Below are 19,947 nucleotides of genomic sequence, written 5' to 3' on the forward strand. Positions count from 1 at the left end.
TATCTGATATTTTATCATTTAAATATACACTGTTTTTTATAACATGTACATATCACTGCCACATATAAATGTGAGCTGCTGTATATACTGAATATACTGTAAACTGACATGTATATATATATAATATACTGTACATATCCACCTACATCATGTATGTAAAGCAACCTGTTTCATTAATCATTAAATATGTACTCCAGTATATTTGCACTTCTGTATCATTGTTTGCAATTTAAAGAAACAGTCTGACTAATAGATACCTTGTTGTGTTGTATTGTAAATTGTAAAATTTGCTTGTGGCTTTAAACACCCAAAACTGTTAAACAAAATTATAAAAGATTTTTCAGCTTGCAAGCATAGTCCAAGCATCGCACCTTTTAGGCCATCAGGCCAAAATAAATGCTTATTTTTGTGTTTCAGTAGGTTCTTCAGTAGTCGTTGGATCTGAACTGGGAACGCCACAACCCCACAGCGAGCATCCCAAACATCCAGGCCACCAGAACGGCCGCGATTTTAGTAGTTGATAAAAAAAGGCTGTTTTTAAAAGGTTTAATTTCTGTAAACTTGACATATATCTTAGACATATATCTTATCTCACATCGACGCAGCCGGTTGTTCTTTCTTTCTTGTGGTTAATGTTTGTCGACCATCTCCCTCTCTCTGACCCTGGTCACAGCTAACGTCACCAACACACGTTTTCCATCCTGATGCAACGATGAAGGAGCAGGCGGCCGCCTAGTAATCTGCTAAATCAGGCCTGATTTCAATAAAGCGATTTGGGGAACAAAATTAGATGGATTGGTCAAACAATGCTCCTCTGTGTTTGCTCTCTGCAGGCTGAGCTGTTGGGCCAAGGTCAGGCTTTAGATGTGTGCATGGGTTTGAAAGCTATTTAGAGAGAGACGGAGCATAACAACATGTACAGCTCCACCTGCAGCTCGCTGTGTTTCAGGTTTATAAACTAAATTATAAACTACAATATATCATAATCTAGTGTCATACTCGCATCTGAGACCTTTACAAAGTTACATAAAGCTGTGCAGCTCAGTGACTCACATGGGTGCAGTCGCTGGGATTTAACTGCTGGAAGAGAAGAAAATACCATCATTAAAAGTGACCATGGCGCTTTTGTTTGACGACGTAATATCTTCACACTGTGGAGACATTCTTTCTCGGGTCAGCCCACCTTTGTAACCTATTTGGACATTGGTGCCATTAGACAGATCCTGATCCAGTGTTTGTGACAGACCTTGAACGTTTCCCAACACTAACAGAGCCGTGGTTACACGTGTTAATAATATGCTGCTGCTGCTGCTAACAATGCTGCCGTTAGTGCTGATCTGGCACTGGATCAAGTGGGATGACTCAGCCGCCATGGTTAGGAGGTTTTCCTTCTGCAGTTAAGTGTGATCCTGAACGTAATGATTCATCCCGCAGACATAAAAATGATCATTTATTTGGATGTTTCTATCCACCTGACGAGTCCAACATTCACTATTTTAGCTCTGTTTTTGGTCTCCACCAACTCCTGAAGGAAATACCTGTTTTTTTAGCTGTTAAATGCTCCACTATGTTCCCCAGCTAGTCGCTAACTGTGTATTACACGGGTTTGTTGAACATTCGATTGTGATTGGTCAATCACGGCGTTCTGCGGTCTGTTATTTATTTATTACAGACCGTTGCAGTTCTGATGTCGGACTCTGGCGAACCGTTTTTGTGTCAAATTATTGATTTTTTAAAAGAAAAAATGTTCATCTCTTTTATATTATAGAGCAGATTTAAGTGCTTTATAAATACTTTTAAACTATCAAAACGCTCAATATACGTAGAAATACACAGCCCGTATTCAGAAATTGTGCGTTTAGCGCTATTTAGCAAATGTTAGCAATGCTACCGTGGTAAGTAGGGATTCAAAAACAAACAGTAAAAAAACAAACTGTTCAATGATGTACGAACCGAACAGTGGGCTTGTTGAACTGTTGCACCACTAATGCTAAGCTAAGGTGGTGAACATGGTTAAACATTATACCTGCTAAACAACAGCATGTTAGCACAGATTACCTGCGTAACCTGGTTTCTCTGAGTAAGTTCTGTGAATGCAAACGCACACTGTGAGCATGTTAGCATGCTGATATTAGCATTTAGCTCTACTAAAAGTTTTAAAGGTCCCATATTGTAAAAAGTGAGATTTTAAGGTCTTTTATGTTATAAAGCAGGTTAAAGTGCTATATAAATACTGTTAAACTATCAAAACGCTCAATATACAGCGGAATACACACAGCTCGTATTCAGAAATTGTGCGTTTGAAACAAGCCGTTAGGATTTCTGTCCATTTGTGATGTCACAAATATACAATATTTAGACCATTACACGGTTTTAAACATAAACATTCTAAATGTGTCCCAGTTTATTTCCTTTCGCAGTGTGTATGTGAATAACATCAGCTGACAGGAAGTAAACATCGACCCAAGCTGTTGCCTAGCAACGCAATTCTGTTGCAATTCCATTGCAATGTGCTAAAACGGAGCGTTTCAGACAGAGGGTAAATACAGGTATATTCAAGCAGACAGTATGAGGAAAATAAAGGGTTTCTTGAACATTACAGCACGTAAACATGTTTTAGTAGAAACACAAAATACAAGTATGAACCTGAAAATTAGCACAATATGGGACCTTTAAGTAAGTAGCCGTGTAATAAGCAGGATAATGTTCAGCTAGCGGGTCATTGTTGTGAAATAAACCCTGAAAGAAAACAGAGTGACAGTGTTTCATTTGAACAGGTTTGCCGTTTTATTGAGACATTTAAGAGCAGCTTACAGTGAGAAGTGATGAAATACCACCATTACAATTCACAATTGTAACAATATAAAACCTTTAAGGCCACATATACATGGAGGTAGCTGCAACAGTTTAAACATGAAAATGGTTTGAACTAGTTTTTAAAAATGTGTTTCCCTTCTGCCTTAAAGACGGTGAAAAACATTTTAAAAGCTGCAACTTGATTTGTCGCAGCCACATTTCCATGTTCTCATGTGAACAGAGATACATGAATAAAAACAACTGAAAAATACAGTTGTGTTTTCCAAAATAGCAGTGGCCTAAGATCAGTTTTATGTTATTAACAGTTAATTTTTTACCTTTCAAGTAAGAGCAAATACTGTTTAAGAACTCCGAACTCTTCATATAATAAGTTAATAACCTCCAACTTCCAAGAGCACCAACATTTGTCACCCTATAAACATTATCAAGTCTGTCACAACTAACAACTCTACAGGTAAACATCTGGTATCACTAGGGATGTCACGAGAACCGATGCTTCGGTACCAAGTCGATGCCAAAATTCTGAATCCGTTAGCTTCGTGCAGCTTATCGGCTGCTAACTAATGTTAACTAGCTCTGCTCGTGCCGATTTCAACACGGGAGGTGACCATCATTTACATTATGATGCATTCAGGCTCTATTCAGTAAAAAGTATTGAGCGATGGTAAATTCTAACATTATCGTTTTGTGTTCAAAATGTAGTTCTATTGGCGAGAAACTTGAATAAATCAATTTTTTTGAATGTGATGTTATTACAGCAATATAAAATATATAATAGAGGGAATTATGACTTGTTTAACTTTCTAACAAAAAAACCTGGTATTGATAATCATGGAATTTCAGTGGTACTGGCATCGACTATTACATTTCTGGTATCGTGACATCCCTAGGTATCACAGCAAAAAAAATATGCTGTCAGGAACTCCAATCATGTTTAACATGTTTAAACGTAATAAGTTATCATTTTCAGGCTTTAAAGTTGTTCCCCCCCCAAAGTGATAGAGTACATCTTCTCATGTGAGACAATGCAGATAATATTTCCATATTCCCATTTATTAACATTACTTTTAATCCAGACTTGATTTACAGTCAAGATGTATTTTAATTCACATTATTTAGACATCTGCTCTGATGACTCTACATCACCGTGTAGTGTAATCTGTTGAGGTATTTCCCACTACACATTATGTGAATATGAATACTCTGCTCTCATTGGCTGTCAGCTATGACCTCATTGGGCCAGTACTCGTCCTGCATGTAGTGGTTTGAGGAGGCGAAGCTCGGCTCGCGTGGAACGTCGTCGTCCCTCAGCTTGTTCTGCAGCTCCTGCTCCCACTCGCCCTCCACCAGCTTGTAGAGGTCGAGGGCGGCCAGAGCGTCCTCCACTGAGCAGTGACCTCGCCGCCCCACCTGGACACGTAAACACAGACAGGGTCAACCACAAATCAAACTGCTTTTCATACTGGAAGCAGACTCCAAAATCATATATTTTAAAATATGAAAGATTAATAATAAAATCAACACACAAGCAGGACAGCAGCAGCATGTCAGAAGACTTTTGATAGGAACTTTAAATTTGGTTATTTAAAAACTGTGACCATGAGACTGAGCAGCAGCATTTTACAGTTGAAAAATAAACTCATCAGCGCTCTCTGGTGGACAAACATCATGGTGACGCTTTCTAAATTACATCCCACATTTTGCTTTTCTGTACCGACATTCCCTGTTACTCATCAGTCGTAAATATGTGCTGATACCAACATATCTGTGATTTGATTCTGGCCATGAATCATTTGGGTTTCAGTATCCACTTTACCTTTCAGTTAACAGATTCCTTTATTCCTCTAAATCCTTTTCCTCTACGTACACTTGCTGCTTTCAACAAAAGCAGACAAACCTGCTGAAGCTCACTGAGCAACTGGTTCATGAGCTTTTCAAAATACAAAAACATTCTATAATATTTGACTGAATAACCCTGCGGTTGGATACTAAGGGACACTAATCCTTACATGTGTCTGTGTTACAGGTCTCTTTATACCATATGCCTAAAATAAAGCTCCTTGATGAACTACACAAAGCCTGTTTTTATCAATTACTGGTTGGATAGATAAGATAAATACATCAGAAAAACAACAGAATTGCATGAGAGTATGTGAGAACCAACACCTGGATCTCTTCTTTATAAGGGTCTTAGTTAGAAACATTTTCTTTACAACTTCTAGTCAGTAGTTTTAGGGCTGCAACTACCGATTATTTTCATTGTCGATTAATCTGTCTATTATTTTCTTGATTAATCGATAAGTTGTTTGATCTATAAAATGGTGAAAAATGTCGATCAGTGTTTCCTAAAGCCCAAGATGACGTCCTCAAATGTCTTGTTTTGTCCACAGACTCAAAGATTTTCACTTTACCGTCATAGAGGAGTAAAGAAACCAGAAAATATTCACATTTAAGAAGCTGGAATCAGAAAATTTTTACTTTTTTTCTTAAACCTTATTTATCATTATGTATATAATATGTGAGATAATAAGGGGATGAGCTATTTTAACTGGACATCTGTCTACAAATTTTTTATTTTTTTAAAAATTTCTAGTATAAATGAAATCCCATATTTACAGAGTATGAAGTGTGAAGTTGCTCACCTGTATCTTCCTGTTCAGCAGCTTGCTGGCCATGATTTTGAGGGAGAGGCAGCGCTCGCGGGGGAAACCGGCCAACCGGCTGAGGCGGCGCGTCGTGCACGTGTCCCTGACCATGTGACCTGGATGGAACATGTCCAACGCCTCAAAGTCGTTGTAGATGGAGTGGCCGACGACCACTTTGCCCTCAAGTATACTGAGGATCTACGGGAGAGAAGCCATGCAAGTGCAGAAGAGGACAAATATGAATTGACCTGCCGTTACTGATCATGAAGGGTCGGCTGGGTTTAAACTTGACAATTCAAACCACGTTGAGCTGTTTATAATGGAGCTTTATGTATGATTTAAAACACAGAGACAGCACAGAAGGTATCTTAAATATTTCCCAGACTCCTCCTCAGGCAGAGCTGGTTTTGTACTTCTCTTGTGCGACTCATTTAACCTGCAGTACAGCTTCAGTTTTTCTCAACAATTCCTCACATTTCTACGAACTTGTTTCCCCTGAGGGAATGTCGGCTGCTCAGTGTGGAGCAAAGTGACAACTCCTGCTTGGGAAAGCCAGATAAATGCATTCACATGCTGTTTCTTTACTTTTGTTTTTTTTGTTTGCTGTGAAAGGTTATATTTGTTTGTAACAAGTGATACCCTTTCATACATACAGGAGGTGACCTTCTACTTAAAAGGAACAATGGACATTTTTTAAAACATTGATATTATTCTGGAGGCGAAATAACATGATGGAAAAAATACTGCAACTTGCTCATGTACGTGCATATTTCCAATGGACAGCACTTCCATAAACTATAACTACTGAAATGAAAGAAGTCAGAAAGGTATGACACAGTTTCCCTGTCTTATAAGGTTTCATTGTTAACATAAAATATATTCCGAACTACAACCGACAGCATGTTTATTTATTCTGCAAATGTTGTTGAAATTCTATACTTCATTCATATTGCCACTGACAGGCAGTTACTGTTTACCATGATGACGTTGTCACTTTCTGGTTTCCTGGCACACCCTCGCAATATGCGCGTACATTAGTGAGTTGCCATATTTTGTCCAGCATGTTATATATCAATGTTTTAAACATGGCCGTTGTTCCCCTTTAATGTTGCCTCCAAATGTTACATTTTGTCAGAGGTGAAAATTAAATTGTTTATAGTGATAAATGCTTTTTTTCGCCTAAACAAAAAGCTGAAAATAGCTCATAACTTGTATGAAGGATACAACTCCCGGTTAACAGCTTTAAATTTCAGTTCAGTGTGCTGTAACGTACTTCAAAAGCTCCTTCTGTTCGATGAAACAGCTCCGTAACGAGACCATGTTGTGTAGTATTGTGTATTACTGTTTGAACCAGATGTTTATTTGAGTCAATAAACTAACCAACCTTGGACATTATAGATGTATACTCAGTGCCTACGCTGACTTATTCATTGTATACTGGGTAAACATTAAGTATTTTGAGAGAGGAGATAATTAGAGAATCAATCAGTAGATCTCAGATCCAGAAGCGAAGCGGGCCTCACCTCCTCCCTGGCCTGAGCGAAGGGCACGGCGTTGTACAGGTGATGCCTCCGGATGCCGCTCCAGCGAGTCCTGAAGTCTGTGACGGGCTGACACGGCCGGACGTATTTATCATACAACACGTTGCCGTGATAGTCCAGGATGCTGCAGCGGGCCAGCTCACTGCAGCGCCCGCCAGGCCCCGTGCCCACCATCTCACAGTCCAACGCCACCACCGTGATCGAGCTAAGGCACGGTGAGCTACGACCGCTGGCCGGAGGACTCGTCTCAGAGGAGAAACCGCTGTCCACCTCCCAGGTGTCTCTGAAGGCTGAGGCTAAACTGTGGTGCTCAGAGACTCCAGGTTTATCAGCGCTCTTGTTTTCAGAGTTCAGAGTGCTTTGGCTTTCCGGGTTTGCATCGCTCGATTTTGTTTTTTTCACCAGTTTATTTGTATCTTGTGGTTCGTTGTGGTTTGTTTTCCTCTTCACGTTGGTGATTATTATTTTATTCTGGCATATCTTCCTGGCTCTTGTGTCCTCCATGGCACAAAGCATCATGGATTTTTTGCACAAATACCGGTAGTTGCTGAAAAGCCCCCGCGAGGCGGCTTTATTCCTTTTCGACGACTCCGCCATCATCAACAAATGAACCCCATCTTGCAGTCATTTTCTGAGGAGATAAAATAAAACAAAAACATTCAGTTATTTAAAAATACAATAGGTGATCACTCCTATTCAGGATTCAACTCTTTTAAATCTACACCTTGGCTCCGGTAAAAGGTAGCATTGTACAGTTTGTCACTGAGGTTGTGCATAACCTTGGTTCTTATCTCAGTGTGAATGTGTGTACAGGCAATGTGAGAAAACCATACAAAAATTACATTGTTTTATTGGCCAATCGTGGTCTCAAGCAGACACTGACATTAGGAACAATGTAAAGAAATGTTTTTTATAATTCCTTTATGTTACAGCCCACATAAGATTTTGCAGACTTGGCCATGCAGAAATATCACTCACTGACTTTAAGGGGCAGGTGATTGACAGCAACAACTTGCAAAAGGCCAACTCTGAAGCAGCAAACTGATCTTGTTTACTTGAGGAATTTAACAGTCAAATGAGCTAATTAATAGTTCTAATAAAGCAGTATTTTTTCTTTTTTCTTTTTCTTATGTTTCTTTTTATATCTATATATCTATATATATATATATATATATATATATATTGTTGCTGCTCTCTGTATGTCCCTTTATAAGTATGTGTATGTATTCCTTTAACCTTAAATAAAAAAAAATTTATAAAATAAATAAATAGTTCTAATAAAGTTAATTATAAAAGTGTGTGAAATGTCAGGAGGGCATCATGCTGAGATATTCATTTAATTTAATTTTAAAACAAAAATTGTAACTTGCACACTTTGCTATTGTATATAGTATGTTATTGTTCGAATAATTGTATGTTATTGTTATTCTAGGTTTATATTTTAGTTGTAGTAGTCAGGTATATTTATAGTGTATTATAATATATTCTTTATATTCTGTATACTATAGATATTATCTCTAGTGTTGATGTGTACATTTACTGTTCCTGTACATTGTCTGGTTAACCTGCAGCTGTAACACAATCATTTCCAAATCTATCTATCTAACTAGATGAGAGAAAACAAATGCAGACAGCCACCAAACTCCATTCAAAATTCCGTCAGTTTAATGCCACGCTCGCAAAGCATGCCTATGCATATCTATAGGAACGTTACTGTAAACGTGTCTCCCTCGAGCAGGCCGTGATGACCAAACCATCGTTATAATAAAGCGTATTATTATTTTATACGAGTGTTAATAAAGCCGTATTGAACACTGGCCCTAAAGGATTCAGAAAAATCGGAGAATCGTGTTTAATGTGGAGTTTAACTTTGACAATAACAAAGACCAACTATAACTGCCAGATTTTTCAACGGAGTTTGGTGCTCAGTTCTGGAAAACCAACTGACATCTAGCTAACTAGCTGACGAAAGACACGTCAAAACAACACGCTAACATCATTCCTCGAAGACAAATATCACGTCAGATTAATAAGAAGAGATAAACGTGTTGATAAAATAAGAGTAATGTTAAGACATGACATTGAAAGATAATGATTTGTACATTACCTTTAGAGGTAGCAGCACGTGTAACACTCAGTACAGTCTGAACGTGTCTGGACGAGTCTCCTCTCCGAGCCTTCTGATTGGCTGTTTTTCTTCTTCGTTTGTTTGTTTCACAGCAAGCGTTCAACTGCCAAATACCTTCGGAGACGCCCCCTACTGGTTGGATGCGGTATTGCCCCAAATAATAATAATTATGTTTCACAAGTGCAACATTTCATAATTTAACCACTTAAATATAATTATAAAAAATAATAATAATAATAACAATAATGATGATGATGATTATCATTATTATTATAACAATAATTATAATGATAGGATAATAATAATTATAATGATAATAATGATAATAATAATAATTATTATCATTATAATAATAATAATGATGATAATAATCATCATTATTATTATAATGATAATTATTATAATGATAGGGATAATGATAATGATAATTATAATAATAATGATAATAATAACAAATAAATAATTTAAAATAAGATTGGGACCACAGACACATTCAGTCCCTGAGGTCTGGTGCATTTATAAACACAGAAATATAAATGTGGTGTGTGTAGCCAAGTCCCATTCACAGAAGCTCATCTGCAACCTGTTGAATCAGCAAAAACCTGCATTGGATGGATGGATGGATGGATGGATAGAAACTTAATTCAAGTTTCCAGCATCACAGTTCCATAGTGCAAAACATGTTAGTAAAAAGGCAGTCAAAAAGTTAGTAGTACAAAGTACAAAAAAATATACCAGATATAAAAATACAAGGAGATGAAGAGAACTTAAAACTGAATATAGTGCAGGGTAACAGCTGTGATACACGACTATTAAAAAAGTGAATATAGTGCAGAAGAGATTGTTAAACTCCAGTAGCTTAGTCTATGAAAGTGCATTGTGTGCATTATTATTATCTCCACTCCAATACTCTAAAATGAAAGAAAAACAGGCCTCTTCTGAATGCCAATTTTAGATTATGTTTCAGTTTTCTATTCTGTTATGATGGGAGTAATTGTCTTATCTACCCCAAAATTATTCACAGGCCAAACCATATTCATTTCAATATAGTTTTTATGTCCGCCAATTTATATATGTTGATGGATAAAAAGCTCGTCACAAGTTATGAATAACTGAATAATTGTTAAAGTTATTAACGTAAAAAAGATATTAAAAAACAAAATTAGCCATTTCATTATAAATTGAATATCTTTAGGTTTTAGACTGTTGGTTGAACATAAAAGACCTTGAACTCTGAGAAATTATGGACATTTTACCATTCTTACATTACACAGACCAAATTATGAATTGAAACAATTAACAGATTAATTGATAAAATAATGAACAGATTAATTACAGCCCTATATGTCACTAAATGCAATTGCTTAATACTACATTGGGAATTACACAAAAAACTCAAAAGAGGTAGCATGATAAAACATTTCTGTTGATGAATGAAGATCATACAGTTTGTTTTGGTTTTGTGGGCCTTTTTATTTCACAATCCTTCCAAATGTACAAAAACAAAGACGTGTTACAAAAACAAAACAGAAAAAAAAGGAATTCACCATTACCATTATCCCCCGTGACGACGACAACAGAAACCAAAGCGACAGATGACTGGAGACTGGTGTCAAACCAAAGTGCATCAGCCTGAGGTGTAGTAGACAGACCAGGGGAAATAAAAATCTCAATTTTCAAAAAGCTGTCCCCTCTTCCCTAAAAATTTGTTTTTGTTTTTAAACATCGGGCAGGCCCTGGCCACCACCTCTCCACCTTCCACAGTTTTCCCAGAGCAGCGGAGGACCTAAAGGGAGGGCCGCGTCTGTTTCGACTTGGCCTCAGAGCATTCGGTAGTTCACTAAGAGAGTGGAATATAATTTAGTTCTTTCTTTTGCATGATTTCCCCAAACTTCCTCCTCCTGTTGTGGTGGGGATGTTGAGTTCCTGATTGGAGCTTTTATAGCTCTATCTTGCCGTCGTCGTCCTTCTTCTTTCTCTTCTTCTTGGTCTCCTCCTCCTCCACCACCAAGGGGCTGGAGGCCTCCTTCTTCAGGTAGGTGATGAAGTCGCTCACCTCGCGACCTCCCTGCAACGCGAGCGGAGAGACGGGACCATTAGCCACTGCATTCTGATACAACACATGAATTTACTTTGTTTTTAATGATCACTTCAAGCGGATTCTCACCTCGTATTTCTTTGGGCTCATCTTACGTCCGGCTGGAGAAAAGTAAATCGTGGGGAAACTGGAAAAGCAAAAGGTTGAGGAGATTGATAAGAATTCATATCATTAACACGTCATACTGTATCAGACATTTTGTTCTTCAGACCCTTTAATTTAAAACTGTAATTAAGCCAAAAAAAGACACCTTCTTATCCGGATTCCCACATCTACAAAACATAAAATTAACATTGTAGCTCGACTGACAGGATTTTTGAGGCAAATACCGATGGGGTTGTCACGAGAACCGATACTTCGGTACCAAGTCGATGCCAAAATTCGTGACGGTAATAATTTTAGGGTTAGGGCTCAAGACTAATGGCGTACCGTCGTTCCAGGGACGATAGAAAATTTCCCCAATAATGTTACATTGTGAACAACAAATCCATGTTGAAATCGGGCGGGAGGAGAGCTAGTAACGTTAGCTGTTAGCAGCCGGTGGGCAGCACAGTCCTGCTTCGTTAAAAAACGGAGCCAACAGCTAATGTACGGAGGTTGTACTGAGTTACATTATGATGTGTTCAAGCTCTATTTAGTAAAAATGTATTGGGCGAATATATATTATAACGTTATCATGTGTTCACATGTAATCTTGTAAAAACTTTGTTTTTGGTGAGAAACTTGAGGAGGATCATCAGGGTTTAATAATACATTTGCAAAAAAACAGTATGCAAATGGTAATAAAGAAGTGTATGATGGAGTACATGGGATTTATTGCTTTGTTTTCTACCATGGTATCGAATTTGGTATCGAGGATCTATCGTGGATTTTCACTAGCAGTGGTATCGACAACTAACTTTCTGGTATCGTGACATCCTAGCCACAAGCCAACTTTAAAAAGCTTTAAAAAAAAGGCTTTGCTTTTCTGATGAACGGTTGCCACGCGGCGGTGTGAAAGCAGCTTCAGGTGTGTTTTTCTTTTTCAGAAATGTGACCAATAAACATACTGATCTACATGTCAGCTGAACTGTTCTGTAAATGACTTGCATTTCTGTACTGCAACTTCTTGTTACTTATCGGCCGACATATAGATCGATACAGATATATCTGCAATACGCCGATATGTCAGCCGGGATGTTTAACTTCTAGTACAAGAACTAAATGAGAAGTAAATTATATGACAAGGTTTTATGTTAAGACTTGTCATGCGTGATCAGGAGGTATATCTTAATTGTGTATCATATCTCCTCCATACTGGGATGTGGTGAGCAGTGTTGATGAATTTGGGTCTTACATATCTAAAATATTATGTTTCTAAACTTCACAAACCTTCAAGGCTTCCCCAGCCTTAAGGGAAGCCCAAGTATTACATCAACATGACTCATGACTCACCCGCTGACTTCGTATGGAGATGGCACATCGTTTGCTGTGGCGTCCATCTTGGCGATGACAACGTTGGGATCACCGGAAAGCTTTAAGAGCAGAGGAGAGAGAAACCGTTAACAAAATCTACTTCTAGACAGCCTTGTCAGTTTTGACAAGTTTTGTCTGGACCATGAAAGCCAGACAATAACTAATCCAACCTTTGACTTAATGCCAGTAAAACAGTACTCGCATAAAGTGGTTTCTATTCTTTTACGTACTACAGTACAGAACTGAGGTTAATGACTGCCAACACACTATTCAACCTCAAACCGTTTCTTCCTGTCAAGATGTTGATGTTTAATCTGTAATCTTAATATAGTATGTTGAAGCAAACACTTTGCTGATTAAAAGCAGCTTTTATTTCAGAGTACCATCCCTCCGTTCCCTCACCTTCTCTCCCAGCTCGTTGAATTTGGGCTCCAGGCTCTTGCAGTGTCCGCACCACGGAGCGTAGAACTCGATCAGAACGTCTTTGCTGTCGTCGTTGACGATGGAGTCGAAGTTCTCAGCCACGATAACCTGGAAACAAATGAAAGATGTCACAAGTTTACTCATTATGGATTGATGAGCAGCCTTTTTTTCTCAACTTTGAGGACCTTCTTAAGAGAGCATTTTATGTCATGAGCGCTGTGACTGTGGTGTTACACTTTGATAAATGTTCAATAACATCTATTTTAGTACGCTCTCAACAAGCACAGCATCTGATTCTGGACAATAATCAACACTGTACAAAGTTGTGAAGGCAGCATTACAGTTAAAATGTTAATTCTTGAAAGTTCACTGTACATGACAGTTGTTAAGGCAATCAGCAGGAGTCATAAGTACAGTATTTGCAGGGTTTCCGCCAGTGTAATGCAGTCCAACTGACTCCACACCAAGCCTAAGCATCGGGGAATGTATTTTTAAACTAAAATGTGTTGTACAAGTAGCGATCTCCTTTAAGTAATAACCCAGTGTGTAGGCTGTGTGCTTAACATTAGCGAGTGTCGGTGTTTGCGGGCAGGAGAGACACACACGCGTGTGTGTGTGTGTGTGTGATGGACTGACGGCAAGTATGAAGATACTGCAACAGTATAGCTGTGAGCGTAGCAGTGTGTGTACGGTTTAGTCCTCAAGACACAAACCAAGTTCCTGTGTCTTGTCCGATTTCGGCTCAGGCTTAAGGTGGGCTGTTAAGGTGGACCAGAGCTATTGTCATTATGACAAGCCGCTCCTCCGAGTTTTGCTCAGCACAACGCTCTGGAGTTATTTAAAATGTTTGGATCACACAAGTTGGAAACAATCCTTCGCAGCCACCACTGGAATTCTACTAATAGTATAATACTAATAATATTAGTGTAGCCTGAACTTTATCTTCAACTGTGCAGAAATACCGGCTTTAAACAGAATGAATACAAGTGCAAAAAAAAAAGCTGCTCAGCTTTCAAATGCTGATTTAGAATTTGAATGTCAACGTTATGAATGAAAGTCTTCGGTACAGCCCTAAACACCGCTACACAGCACATATTAAGGAGAATCTTCCAGGAGGTTTCATCTCACCTTGACGGGTCCGTCGTTGTTCTCTGGGATGGGCTCTGATTTGAGGTAACGCTTCAACGTGCCATCAAAGTAAGCCTGCAGGAAACGCTCTAGAGCTTTTCCATCACGACTGTTAAGAGAACAAAAACACAACTTGTTTCAGTAATCAGACGGGAGTGTTTGGAGACAACAAACGCAGAATCAACACATCTCTAAGTTTTCACTTGGATTGGAAGCCGTTAATCAGACTTTAATGTACAACATCTAATCACTCAGCTCCTACAGGCAAATGAAAATGAATGACTTGTACTGTATTTCTGTTCATCTGTTCATTTAGTGGTTTAATATATTAGATATGCACCTCCTCACTGTGATAAATGTGCATTTACTGAGTCACACGGTGTAGAAACATCATCAGTTCAACATTCTTTTAAAGTATAGCCAAAGGGTTGATTAAATGATTCACAATGTGTAACATTTGACTCGACTTACGAGAACTCCTCGGTCATGACGTATTTGTCTCCTTTGGCGGTGCGGATGGCCACCAGAGGCACTTCTCCCGAGCTGCCGTCCATGCCGAACTCAGAAATGTCGTGGCTGAACATGCTCTTGCTGGCCACTGCGAAGTTCAGCTTCTTGCCCTGATCCAGGAAGCTCTTGGCCACCTTCATCACCCTGTAAAATGTTAACATTTAGTTTGTCTTAAAAGTCGTGCTTTCGAAAAATGAGGATGAAAGTGGCATCTCAAATCAAAGGCAGTGTTTAGGGAGTGAAACGTTGAGCTAAATCAAACTCTGAGGGGACAAACAAGTTCAGCCAAGTATTCTCAGGGGTGCAGTGAGTAAAAAAAAGCGGAAGATGAAGTGAAAAAACAAGTGTTGCTTTCATTTTTCACTTTCACATTGTTTATTACAACCACAGAGGAAACACACGATCTTCTTGTGTTAAAAAAAGAAAATGATTTTGATGAGATGAAATGAGATTTGATTTGGTGCTGAGGAAAGAACAACCCTGGGGTGAGTTTAGGGACACATACCTGTTCCTCCAGTAGTTGGAGCCCTTGGGGTTTTTGTCATAATCAACATCATAATAAGCCACCAGCAGGTCTTTCCCCTTCAGCTGGTCTTTGTTGTCGTCCGTCATGTGGGGGCAGATTCCAAAGCTGAGTTGAAAAGACAAAGCAAGAAAAGAAAATCAGTTTACTGAAGGAATTTAGCCGGTTATGGACAACCGCATAAATCTAATCATACAGGTGGTTAACCACAGTGCAATCATTTAGTTTGTTAAAGGGTTCAGACAGTTCACACCTTTCAAAAAGTCTCCACAAAAGCAGACTAGTTGAAATACCCCACACATACTGGTGTTCAGCAGACTTCAATGTGACGCAGTTAGTGTTTAGATAAGAGGCGAGGCCGCAGCAAGTGAAAGTAAAAGTAAAGTAAGTAGGGGTATTTCCCGTCACGTGGACAAAAATACAGCAGACTCATCTGAAGGAATTTGTCACACGACTGTTAGTGGAAACATGCGTACAGCTACTGTAATCTTTTTTGTTACAGTTTTATCAATACGTGTCCTTGAAATTCCAAATAAAAAAAGCTAAATAAGTGCAATACCTGCATTTAAATTAATAAAACGTAAAAGTAAAAAGGCATTTATCACATATACTGGACAAAATATACAGAAAGCACTGCAAAGAGGATTCACTTGTCTTTATGCCATCAACTCCTAAAAATATAAATGCACTGATATGGAAACACTTTATCACCACATCACTTTTTAGTGCAGTCCTTGAGCTCAGCATGAATGCAATTGAGGGGCAAAAATAGCAAAAGTAAAGTAAATAGCACGCTTGTGGTTTCACACTTAAGAGTCCTTACTAAACCACGTGTTTTAAGATCACTAGGGCATAACTGCGAATGATACAAAGGCCGGTTAGTTGTACTCACAAGTACCCACGTGTCTCCAATCGTATTAACTTTTCATTTTACTGAGTTTGAAGATAATGATCCTCTCCTTCAACTGTAATACATCAAACAAACACAGAAGAGGCGTCCTTCTGATTCTCTAGATAATGATCCAGCCACGATGACTGGCAAAGACTACAAATAGCAACTCGTTTGTTATTTTTCTATTCTAACAGAATCCCTCAATTATCTTATTTAACCTCCAAAATGTCACGACACCAGATTACAGCCTAACTGTATGCAGAGAGAGCTGAGGGTGTTTACAGAGTGGACACCTCACCTTCAACACAATGTCCTGTTGGCACTGGGCCATGAAAGTAAATATGTGCTGTTACTATGCAAGATGACTGTATGTTTTACCACAGCCAACGAGACAACCTACTGTAAATGTGCTTTGCAAAAAAAACAGGGACTATCTCTGCTCCCTCTCTGTAGCACGAGCATATGAATGTTAGATGATGGGGCATTGATTGATTGAGATAACGGTCACTCACACATTGTCCTGGATGAACCTCTTGATTTTGTTGCTGGTGTATATGTCCTCGCTGTATTTGACGGAGCCGTCTTCGAACTTGTTGCTGAGTCTTGGTGGGCGGAACAGGATGACTCCCCTGTAAACCAACACAGGAAATGTCACTGTAGTCTTGCTGCTGCACCAACAGCAGCTACACTGGTGATATCAAATGTGTGAAGGCGGACGTTATTTTGACTTTTTTTTTTGCAAATATCTGCTCCCAAGGACTCAAGGCAGGAATAATGACTGGACCAAAGGCTACTTACTCTCCGTCAACGCCGTGGCTCTGGAGGAGAGCCTCAGAGTTGGTGTGGGCGAAGCGGTAGTTGTCCCTCAAGGCGCTGGCTGCCTTCAGGAACTCGATCTGTGCTGTGCTCTTGTCATCAGCAAAGAACCCTGGGAAGGAAAGATGAATCATGTTCAGATCAGGATCAGAGCTCTCAACTAACTTTTTTTACCATCCTCCCGGAACCATACGTTGTCAAGGAGGTTTAATAAGATCTGTGTGCTCCACAAAATGTGCAGTCAGTTTCATTTTAATCGCCGTTCATTGTAACGTTAGCAAGGTATTTTTCTTTCAACTCTCGTCCCAAAATTAATTTTCATCGTCCCAGATCCAATTTTTTTGGCCCCGAGACGAGGAGACACCTTTAACCTCGAGCCCTGATCAGGATGCCATAACCATGGTCCACTGTTCCCAAATTTCACCAACAGTGACAAAAAAAATAAGTTCAAACTCACCAACAACACTTGAGTCTTGGTCTGAAGTGTACTTCGCCAAGTCTGCGTCAGCCTTAAGCTCCACAGAAGCTGGTCCAGCCTGCTTCTTAAGGAAACTGACAATCCCATCTACAGAGAGCACGAGGAAAGAACACAGAGAGAAGATGGAGAGAGGCAGAAAAAAATAAAGACCACGAGGTAATAGAAATACGCAGATATAAAGAGTATTTGTGTGAGAGCTTTGAAGACATTTTAAAACACAAATACATCAGAGGCAAATACCTGCAGTTCTGGGACCATCATAGGGACCAGTTTCCTCTCCATCCCTGAAGATCTTCAGGGTCGGGTAGCCACTGACTCCGTATTTGCTGCATACGTTGCTGTTGGCTGTGCAGTCAACCTGAGGGGAAAAGAAAATCATTCACTTTCTGCAGAGATACACAGAGTGCTATAGTACAGAGTGCAGAGGGCAACATTAAAACGGCCAAAGTTAAGTGAACTGCATTATGCAATACCTTGGCCAGAGCGACGTTGCCTTTCAGACGTGTGGCGGCCGCCTCGTACTCAGGTGCTAGCCGTTTACAATGGCCGCACCTAATGGACAGAGGATATGGATCAGTCAACCAGGAGAACAAGTTGCACTAAAGCTGTATTCAAGTTTCAGTTTGGCAAAGATCCTGAGGGGAGATGTAGTGATTTCAGAGTGGAATTTGATACCAGTGGGGGTTTGTTAAAAAAAAGTGTGGAGGGAAAGAGTGATTCACAAGATTGAAAATCATCTAACTTTCATTAGCTAATAAAGAGTACTAGAAGTGCAACTAACAATCATTTTATTTGATTACTCCATTGGTCATTTGATTAATCATTAGCAAATACTAAAAAAAAACCATCACAATATACTAATGCCTGATTTAGCATATCAGTATTGCTTACTTTTTCTGTGCAATAGTCCAAAACCAAAAGATATTTAGTTTATTATCATAGGCAACTAAGAAAACCAGCAAATAATCACATTTTATTAACTGAAACCAGTGCATTTATTTAACCATTGTTGCTTGGAGATTCACTTTAACACTCTAAATATAACAAACGTAAAGATAAAAGTGTTTAATTTCAACAATTGAACAAATATTATTCTGATTAACTTCATCAGTGCACTTTCATAGACTAAGCTACTGGAGTTACCCTGCACTATATTCAGTTTTAACAGTTTTCTTCATCTCCTTGTATTATTATATCTAGTATGTTTTTTTTGTACTTTGTACTACTAACTTTTTTACTGGCTTTTTACTATGGTTTTGCATTATGGAACTGTGATGCTGGAAAGTTGAATTTCCCTCTGGATCAATAAAGTTACTCACTATTTATCTATCTATATATATATATTATTTTTTTTAATTATTATTTCAAAATGACAGTATACATAGTAAGAGCAGAAAACATTAAAAACATTTAAATACAAAAGAAGCATAGCTAAAACATAACCAAAGAGCTGTGCCAAACATAAAAGGATAACAGAAATGAAACAAAACCAACATAAAATTAAAAAAAAAAACACAATAAAAATAAATCAATAAATAGATAATAATTAAAAAAAAGACCACGAGAGAGTATGACAATAATTTCCCTTAAAAACTTTAAACTATATATCTCATTTGTTCAAGTTTGGCACAGTGGCACCACGTCACAGTTCCTCTGGACCAATCAGAGGTGGACACCAAAACTTCACCGGCCAATCAGAACGTTACAACGGTGAAAGGACACGCCCCTAACTTCCTCATAGCCACATTAGCATCATTAGCATTAGCCCGCAGTTTTCCATTGAAAACGACCCGCAGCGATATAAATCAGAAGTCAAGAATAACTGCATTTAATCTACGCAGTTAAATGTTTAATATACTGTCAAAATACAGCACTATTTGTATCATTAGTTAAACAAAACCTATGAATACAGCTAAGGTTGGTGCACCTTCTCTGCTGCTAGCTAACAAGCTAAGGTTGGTCTCTAGCCAACAAACTGGAGATAATGTGACAGTTTAAACTCTGTTATTGTTAGAAGCAAACTGTTTTCTAACTATACAACTAATTAAATACTTTCTTTAGTGATCTGTCTCGGTGTTACAAGTCATGCATGTCAGCTAGCTGCAGGAAGCTCCACAAAGCCAGTAAAACAGCATATCTGCAGACAGTTTCTTTGCTCAGATTCTCTGAAACTACTCACCAAGGAGCAAAGAACTCCACCAGACAGAGGCCATGGTCTCCAATCTTGCTGTCGAAGTCATCATCGGTGTAATCGATCACATCACTGGCCCAGGTGAAGCCGGAGAGAGCGGCCAAGAAGAGGCAGAAGATCAACCTCAACATCTTTAAACTGCTTTAAAAGAGTCAGCTAGAGCAGGTTATCGTGTCCGTGGCAGCTCCTTCCTCTTCAGCTCTTCGTGAAGCTCCTCGGACAGGAGACAGGGTTTAGGGAGGCCAGAAGCAGACTGGAGGCTCGATAGAGAAAGAGAAAGAGATGGAGGCGTGTTGGAGGAT

At 38.9% G+C, this 19,947-nt stretch overlaps 2 protein-coding genes across 2 annotated transcripts; both read right to left on the reverse strand.

Annotated features, from left to right (window-relative positions):
- Positions 1-3,557: 3,557 nt before the first annotated feature.
- Positions 3,558-9,260, reverse strand: isg20 (interferon stimulated exonuclease gene). Its single transcript, XM_037766718.1, has 4 exons — positions 9,111-9,260; positions 6,986-7,634; positions 5,460-5,660; positions 3,558-4,227 (listed from the first exon to the last, which is right to left on the reverse strand). Exons 2-4 carry the CDS (start codon positions 7,601-7,603, stop codon positions 4,027-4,029), a joined length of 1,020 nt encoding a protein of 339 aa, XP_037622646.1. The 5' UTR covers positions 7,604-7,634; positions 9,111-9,260; the 3' UTR covers positions 3,558-4,026.
- Positions 9,261-10,579: 1,319 nt separating this feature from the next.
- On the reverse strand, positions 10,580-19,947 carry pdia3 (protein disulfide isomerase family A, member 3). The gene is made up of 13 exons (XM_037766717.1): positions 19,634-19,947; positions 17,928-18,006; positions 17,695-17,812; positions 17,434-17,541; positions 16,959-17,088; positions 16,673-16,789; positions 15,251-15,376; positions 14,707-14,889; positions 14,236-14,344; positions 13,087-13,215; positions 12,664-12,743; positions 11,299-11,356; positions 10,580-11,199 (listed from the first exon to the last, which is right to left on the reverse strand). The coding sequence occupies exons 1-13, from the start codon at positions 19,774-19,776 to the stop codon at positions 11,071-11,073; spliced, it is 1,509 nt and encodes a 502-aa protein (XP_037622645.1). The 5' UTR covers positions 19,777-19,947; the 3' UTR covers positions 10,580-11,070.

The sequence above is a fragment of the Sebastes umbrosus genome, chromosome 4, assembly GCF_015220745.1.
Source record: "Sebastes umbrosus isolate fSebUmb1 chromosome 4, fSebUmb1.pri, whole genome shotgun sequence".
NCBI classification, from domain to species: Eukaryota; Metazoa; Chordata; class Actinopteri; order Perciformes; family Sebastidae; genus Sebastes; species Sebastes umbrosus.